Raw genomic sequence first — 8292 nt, 5'->3', positions numbered from 1 at the left:
CTCCAGTGCTGAGTGAGATGGAGGGGGAGACTTGTTTTCCCACCCTCACTGATTGGGGTCTGTCTGTGAGGAAGTTGAGGATCCACTGACACAGTGATGAGCTGAGTCCTAGATTCGTCAACTTGGTGAAAAGCTCAGAGGGAATTATTGTGTTGAATGCTGAACTGTAGTCCACGAACAGCATCCTAACTTAATTCCCTCTGCCAGTGTCCAGGTGACTCAGGGATGTGTGGAGCAGGTGACATATGGCATCGTTTGTGGAACGATTAGTCCGGTAAGCAAACTGAAATGAGTCGATGGTGGCAGGAAGTGAAGAAGTGATGTGATCTCTCATCAGTCTTTCAAAACACTTCATTACAATTGAAGTCAGTGCTACTGGACGGTAGTCATTGTGGCAAGCGGGCTGTTGTTTCTTTGGAACCATTGCTTGGGCCAGGGAAAGGTTGAAGATCTCCGTGAACACCGGTGCTAGCTGGTCAGCGCAGGCTCTCAGGACCCGGCCAGGGATTGCATCTGGTCCTGCTGCCTTCCTGGTGTTCACCCTCCTGAAGGTGTTCCTCACGGCATGCTCTGTGATGATGAATGCATTGTCTTCACTGGTGCACTCCGAGCGTGCGCAACCATTTGTTGTTTTAATGAGTGGGAATGGTGCTTGTACTTGAAAGAATTTTCAGTGTCTTTAATAAAAATACCAAATCAGGCACACATCAAAGCAGGATCATAAATGTAAAAACCAGGTTTCAATCTAATATTATACGGGGTTATGTAAGCTCCATCATATATAAACATAAATTATCAGATCTCAGCTAGATTTGTGTAAGCTGCATAATATGTAAACAAATGATCTGATCTCAATTATCAGATCTATCTGCAAAATATATTAGATAAGAGTGCAAGTACGGTAACTTTTTTATTATTATTATTATTATTTTGCTTTTGTTTGGATGTAAACTTCGGTAAAATACACACATAACCATTACATGATGAAAGAAAAATAAAGGTGCTGTAACAGAGCCAGAGAACATACGCATTACTGATTTCCTGTTACCTTTTTCTTTTTTTCTTTTTCTTTTTAAGCGGACGTAGCAGCATAAGAGAGCGCAAATCCGCTTTGGCTGCTCATTGGTCGAGAAATATGGAATCAGATGACGTAGTGGTTCCGGGTTTCTAGGTCCCAACAAAAGGTAACTTTCGGTCATTTGTGAAAGAGCGGCACACGGCTGACCGGGCTTTCTTCAGCTGAAGGTAAGAACGCTGCCAGCCTGCCAATACAGCATGGTATCACTCTCTAGCTGACCGCTGTAATCTCATTATAGCCTTTATCCGTTAGTTAATATGTACTGCTAATATTGAGCAGGTTTAAGCGACAGCAGCTAACGTTAATCAACTTGCCAGTGAGACGCGCCGTGCCAGCAATGTGCGGCGGCTTTTTGTCGTCATTTCGTCTGCCATGCCGCTCCTGACCCATTGTCGTTTCAGTGCTAGATAAGGAGGTCAGATTTGCTTCCCAGCTCGCCTTATTTTGAAGCACACCAATTATGTAAAGGGGGCAAGAAAGGCGCTTTAATTTCAATTACAGCTCGTATTGTTTTTCATGGTGTTTTAGCGTAACGTGTTACAAGTGGAAACGGCAGACCCCGGCTACAACTTTAGCATTTCCCGGTATTAAACTGTCGCTTTTGTTAGCAATACCTGCCCTAAACGGATATGCAGTGTTTGGCTTTTTACCGTTAGATAACGTGTTTATCACTCACAACTAGATATAGACGTGTGAGGAGATTTGCATCGAACCACTCACTCCCGTATTCCCGTGTAAAATGATTTGAATTTGCTTTTATTCAATTCCACCCAAGAGAGAGAGGAAAAACTGTTTTAAGCTAGTGGTCCATGGCTTTTCCATCATCATCATCATCACCATCCGCACGTCCTGTCATCACACAGGAATGTTTTCAGGGTATTTTTATTTCCACAGTAAGAGCCCAGAAAAAGATCCTGACATATAAATATTTCTTTCTCCGCCGCTTTGATTCATCTGTGGGTGTACTGTCATTCTTTAAGATGTATGGACAGATGTGACGTACACTGAGGATATGATTCACGGAAATGATTCACGATGAAGAGTGTGAGCTTTCAGGATTGGGAAAGCCAGTTACGTGGTTTGACCTTCTCTTTCCATAAATGTCTTAATGTAGCTAAGTACACAGTGTTCTCTTATTTGCAGGTAACCGGTGTCTGTCTTGTGCCATGAAGACACTTTCCACTTAATAGCTGACTGCCGTAGGCTACAATTACTTTGTCACGTGCTAAACGGGTTCAGCACGTGACGTTTAGCCACAGAGCAAACGTGGATATTGACTACATTTTGCAATTATGAGACACAATTCGTTTTAACTACTTTACCGCCTCTGCACTCTGAGGATATCAGCAGGCTGAGCTTGCTCTATAGTGACCCTTCCCTGACCACCAAGTGGGGTGAGCCTAAAGAGTATTGTCATTGGTTGTCTGCAGCACAATCCTCATTGGACAGTAGCCAGTCTGGTCAGAGTGACCACATCTCCGCACTACTTCATCCCTCCATGACCTTTCAGTTGACCTGTTGTTTAAAAGCAGGCAGGTGTTTGAGTGCAGCAGAGGACATTATAAGGAGCTGAGCACTGAAAACGTTCAGACATACAGAGGCGGTTTGGTACGCAGCGAGGAGGTGGTGAGGCTGTGGATACTTGCCGTGTGTAGTGCAGTCTTCCTGTCTGTAAGAAGAGGTAGCACAGTGGTGGAACGGTTTAGATAAGCCTCAGATACTGATGGTTAATAGTTCACTTTTTATTTCCAATCTAGTGTTTTGTCAGAGTTCCTTTAAGCAAGAAGTCAACCACCAGACAAACTTAGTTAACCAGCCAACCTCCCTTTTGTGACATCTCTTGGCATGCAATAGGTATTTGGGTGAAAATCAACTTTCTTGCTTTTGACTTTTAACTTGAGTTATTTAAGTGATCTCACAGGCAGCTGATGAATGAACTGTATCAATTGACTGTATTGTGTTTTTTGTTTTTCTTTTCTGTCTCAACTTTAGCTTAAGCATTTTGTGGACCAAATATTTACATGCTACAACTGTGGGACTCTTAAGAGTTTAAGAGCTTTTTTTCCCCTCTTCCCGTCCAACACAATTCTCTTGACGCACCTCAAACATCTTTGGGACCACCAAGCTTGAAAGTTTTCTGATAACCTGCTGCTCAGCTCCCTTCCAGAAAAAAGCATGGGTCTTCAGTCAGACTCTGTCCTCCAATCTATCCTCCTTTTTCCAATCCACCTTATCATATGGCTGTACTCAATAGTCTCATTCCTGCCTTGGTACTACCTCACCGGAGCTGGCCAAGGAAAAGCTCTGTCCAAGAGGATAAAAGCCCGTTCCAAATCAGGATGTGCCGAGGGACCATACCGCTCCGTGGACCGATTTGATTCCCTGGCCAGGGAAGACTTCCCAGGCAAGGACACACTCGATAAGCTGTTCAAGCATGCTGTGCAGCGCTTCGGTGAAGCTGATTGTCTAGGAACCCGAGAGATTCTGAGCGAAGAGAACGAGACTCAGCCCAACGGCAAAGTTTTTAAAAAGGTAAGGTTGCTTAGAGTTTACTGCTCTGTTGACAGATGCGTAAGTGATCAGAGATGTTCGGTGTTATTTATGTGACCCTTTCTCCTTTTAGCTGATCCTGGGGGAGTACAAATGGTTATCCTACAATGAACTCGACTCCATAGTCAGTGAGTTTGGCAGTGGATTGGCGGCTTTGGGGCAGCAACCCAAAAGCACTATTGCAGTCTTCTGTGAAACCAGGGCAGAGTGGATGATCACTGCTCAGGCATGCTTCAGACACAATTTCCCACGTAAGTATATCTCAGCGCGTTCAATCCAAGGTTTTGGGGTCAGATAGCGTGAATGCTGTGTTAAGTGTTTCATAATTTAATTATCTCACTCACTGAGATCCTTTTTTAAACAATATTATTATTGCAGTGGTGACGTTCTACGCCACACTGGGGGAGGAGGCGATTGCTTTTGGACTGAATGAGACGGGTGTTTCACATTTGGTCACCAGCGTGGAGCTCCTTGAGACTAAGCTGAAAGTGAGTTAATCCTTTACAGCACATGGTCCAACCACCACTCCTAAGAACAAGAGAAGCAGTGATATGATTATTCTCATGAGACGTCTTTGTTTACCATCTAACAGCCTCAATTATCATCACATGATTATAATTTAAGATGTAGCAAATTGTTAACATTAAAGTTTGGAAAACCCAGAATAATGTTTTGTCCACAGCTTCATGGATGAAATAAGGAACACAGAATTGATTTGTTAAAGCATTTTTATTTTTTTTTAAAGATGCATTTACTGGCTTTCTGTTACAAAGAAAATCCCAAAGGACTGTCACTTTTTAAAAAATGTTGTTTATAGAAGGAAATCTTGTACTTGGGCATCCTCCTGTAACATTTTTACTCTTTGCTTTTTCTGCATAGACTGTACTGCCACAGATCCCCAACCTGAAGCATGTGATTTATGTGGATGACAAGAAAATGAACACAGAAGGCTACCCAGCAGGGCTTTCCATCCGCAGTATGCAGTCCGTACGAGAGATGGGCAGGCAGCCGGAGAATGGTGTGTATTTCTGACTCACTCTGGTTGTGCTTTTTGTCCTATTTCAGGCACAGTACAAGACTGTAACGCTTTCCTTTGTTCTACAGTGGCTAGGGCAATTGTTGAGCCCCGGCCATCCGATCTGGCCGTTGTGATGTACACCAGCGGTTCCACAGGCAGACCCAAAGGAGTTGTCATTGTCCACAGTAACCTAATTGCAGGAATGACAGGCCAGTGTGAACGCATCCCTGGGCTCGGGTGAGTTGCAGCAATGGCTGATTTGTAGTATTTTAGTAAGGCTACTTGGAGATGTGAAGAAATCTAAGAAAAAAAGAAAGTTTAAGTTCAAATTGGAACTAAGGAAGTGCAGTCAAAGATCCTCAGTGTAAACATTGGAAAGAGGAACTGAAAATGTCTACTAATCGTTGAATCTAACCAAGACTTTCAATGATTCTACTGTGGCAGGCCTAATGATACCTACATAGCCTATCTGCCCCTGGCTCATGTTCTGGAAATGACAGCTGAAATCTCCTGTGTCACATATGGTTGTCGGATTGGCTATTCGTCCCCACAGACACTGTCAGACCAGGTAAGCAGCACCGACGCCAGGTTGCATTGTTTCTGTCACTGTAGTCTATATTTTAATTGACTCTTAGTGGTGTTGCTGTTAATATTTAGATGAAAAGTCTGGTTTATTTCAAGCTGTTGTTTTTCACAGTTTACGTGGCCATTGTGACGATTGCGTGCCGTGGCATCGGTCCACACTTTATCTACATTGTAAAGATTTGAGGAAACGAGAGTTCACAAAACCAGATGTGAATCGTGTTTATCATGGCGAACAGTAGCTCTCCAAAAAAGCAGCTTTTTATATTTATTTTTTTAATCTTACTTAAAGGAGATGCCTAACTTAGCCCACTGGAAGCTTTGCTAACTGCGCAACAAATCTGTTGGAAATGATGAGAAACACTTTAATAATGTCTGGTTTTATTAAAACTTGAGGCATGAGTTTGTCCACAAACCAGTGTGACTTGATCTTGCCTTTGTCGATTAGATTCTGTAGTCTGTGGCCACATTAGTCACATCAGTGGGAAGCAGGGCAGATTGAGGAGGAGTTACATTACAAAAGTTGGACAATTATTTCAATTTTTATTTTTTTCCTTCTCCTCTTTAGTCTACCAGGATAAAGAAGGGAAGTAAAGGAGATTGCTCTGTGCTCAGGCCCACACTGATGGCAGCTGTGCCAGTAAGAACCTTGTTTTTTATTTATCCTGTTTGTGTCTTTCTTTATTTTATTTTGTTTGTCAACTGGTGTCTAAATAACTCCTATATGTTTGGTCCAAAAAGGAAATCATGGATCGCATCAACAAGAACGTGATGAGCAAAGTGCAGGAAATGGGTTTTGTTCAGAAGATGCTGTTTACACTGGGCTACAATTATAAACTGGAGCAGATCAGGAGGGGCTATGACGCACCACTCTGCAATGCGTAAGGAGCATCCTATGCGTTCCTGTGACCCTTGCACTAAAACACGATTGGCTTGTTTAACTTAAAATCAAAACACTGCGTGATCTCTCTTTGCAGCTTGTTGTTCCGGAAAGTAAAGAAACTGCTGGGTGGGCGAGTCAGGATGATGCTGTCTGGAGGAGCCCCCCTGTCCTCGGCCACTCAGAGATTTATGAATGTGTGTTTTTGCTGTCCAGTGGGCCAGGGCTACGGCCTCACTGAGACCTGTGGAGCAGGCACTATCACAGAGGGTAAGATAACATTTTGAGTGCCCAAAATAATGACAGATGAGTTCAAATTTAGGCATTATTTAATTTAAAAGAAACAAATCCTGACTTACAGTTTTATTTTAAGTTGGATTAACTAAAGTGCCTCAGTTCCCTAGTGATTTGCTGACTGGAAGCAGTCATTATTGTAGTGAGCCTGGCCAATAGTCACACTGGATAAACAAATACCTCAGGATAGACACAGATGGGCCTAAATTGAAAATAATGTTTAAATGACTGTTATTAAGAAATGTTTTTCATTTTACAGTTGAAGACATCAGCACTGGTCGTGTTGGAGCTCCTCTGATTTGCTGTGAGATTAGACTCAGGGACTGGGCTGAAGGTATGTTTGGGGGGGAAAACATGCTGGGACACGCTTTTGCAGAATGGAAAGATCTCCATTGCAGCGTAATCATGTGGTTTTTATTTTCACTCAGGTGGCTACACCAGTAAAGACAAGCCAAATCCAAGAGGGGAGATCTTGATCGGTGGCCCCAATGTAACCATGGGCTACTACAGGAGTGAAGGCAACAATCAGGACTTCTTTGTGGATGAAAATGGTCAGAGATGGTTCTGCACCGGAGATGTAGGAGAGGTTTACCCAGATGGCTGTCTACAAATTGTTGGTGTGTATATTTCTTTTTCTGGGCAGGGGTGGGATGCTACTGTGAATGATACGTATTGTATAAAGCCCTTTGAGTGCTTAAGTAGAGTTTTTGGTTGTTTTTTTTAAAGTGCTATATAAAAATCAGTCCATTTATCATTTACTTTTTCTCATTAAGACCGCAAGAAAGATTTGGTGAAACTGCAGGCTGGAGAGTACGTGTCTCTCGGTAAAGTGGAATCTGCACTGAAAAACTGCCCTCTTATAGACAACATCTGTGCTTATGCAAACAGGTGAGTGACCTACTTTTTTATTTATTTATTCAGGGAAAGTTAAAATGGTAGGAGATGCAATTTAGAGGCAAATTTTTCCATATCCTAATATATGATTTACATCTGGATCAACGAGTATAATGGCAGATTATAAACGATATGGGGAAACAGCTGAATGAATTTGCAGATGGTGACCTTTCCACGAGCTGTTTACAGTTCAAACATCATATTCAACTGCTGCAGGCGTCTGTGTTTTTACTCTAAACTTAAGAACACGAGTGCTTCTTGAAATATTTTTTCATTCTTCACGTTTGACTTTGGAGAAAAATTACATTATAGCGATCAGTCATAGATTCATATCAGTTTCATATGCATGATAGGTCAGCTGAAGTTTTGTGCTAATAAACACTGACTAAACACAGATTTGCATATGACGGGTACAAACAAATATTATTTCACGAGATACTTGCATAAAGTTAGAATTACAGAAAATGTTATTCAGGGTCATGGTTTCTTATCAGTTGATGCAAATGAACCAGGAAATGAAATAAAAGATAAAGGTACTAGTAAACAACCCAGATGACATTTCCATGAAATGTTTACTTGTACGTATGGTATATTCATCAGCTACAGGCTGTTTCTTTTTGTACTCTACATGATTGCGTATCTATAGAAATGTCTTTCACTTATCTCACACTTGGAGATCATCATCTCAAATCCCATTTGAAAATGTGAATGACACTTTATCATCAGTTTAATAAATGCAGTACATAATGCAGTATATGGACAAAAGAATTGGGCCACACCTTGCAATCATTGTTTTCTGTTCTTAGCCAAATGCATATACAACCAAGCACCTAGCCATGCGATCTGCCTTTGCAAACATCCGTGAAAGAGTGGGTCATTGTAAAGAGCTCACTCAATGTGAGTGTGGTGCTGTAATAGGACAAAGTTAGTGTGGGACATTTTTTCCCTACTAGATATTCTACAGTTGACTGTAAATGTATTATTGGAACCACAGCA

At 41.9% G+C, this 8292-nt stretch overlaps 1 protein-coding gene across 1 annotated transcript in view; it reads left to right on the top strand.

The window, feature by feature from the left end:
• The first annotated feature begins 1110 nt into the window (after positions 1-1110).
• The window catches only part of acsl4a (acyl-CoA synthetase long chain family member 4a), a 9503-nt gene continuing 2321 nt past the window's right edge, over positions 1111-8292 (top strand). Inside the window, exons 1-13 of the mRNA XM_005719560.1 lie at positions 1111-1245; positions 3071-3610; positions 3702-3879; positions 4007-4116; positions 4508-4646; positions 4733-4883; positions 5091-5214; positions 5797-5868; positions 5970-6109; positions 6206-6378; positions 6662-6736; positions 6831-7019; positions 7176-7290. Of these exons, the coding sequence (XP_005719617.1) occupies positions 3254-3610; positions 3702-3879; positions 4007-4116; positions 4508-4646; positions 4733-4883; positions 5091-5214; positions 5797-5868; positions 5970-6109; positions 6206-6378; positions 6662-6736; positions 6831-7019; positions 7176-7290 (1823 nt within the window). The 5' untranslated portion in view covers positions 1111-1245; positions 3071-3253. The remainder of the gene's footprint in view (positions 1246-3070; positions 3611-3701; positions 3880-4006; positions 4117-4507; positions 4647-4732; positions 4884-5090; positions 5215-5796; positions 5869-5969; positions 6110-6205; positions 6379-6661; positions 6737-6830; positions 7020-7175; positions 7291-8292) is intronic.

This window comes from Pundamilia nyererei, unplaced genomic scaffold (genome assembly GCF_000239375.1).
Source record: "Pundamilia nyererei isolate P.nyererei 1_Seehausen unplaced genomic scaffold, PunNye1.0 scaffold00001, whole genome shotgun sequence".
In the NCBI taxonomy this organism is placed as follows: domain Eukaryota; kingdom Metazoa; phylum Chordata; class Actinopteri; order Cichliformes; family Cichlidae; genus Pundamilia; species Pundamilia nyererei.
Note: the sequence above shows the minus strand (reverse complement) of the source record. Positions and strands in the feature narration are given on the sequence as shown.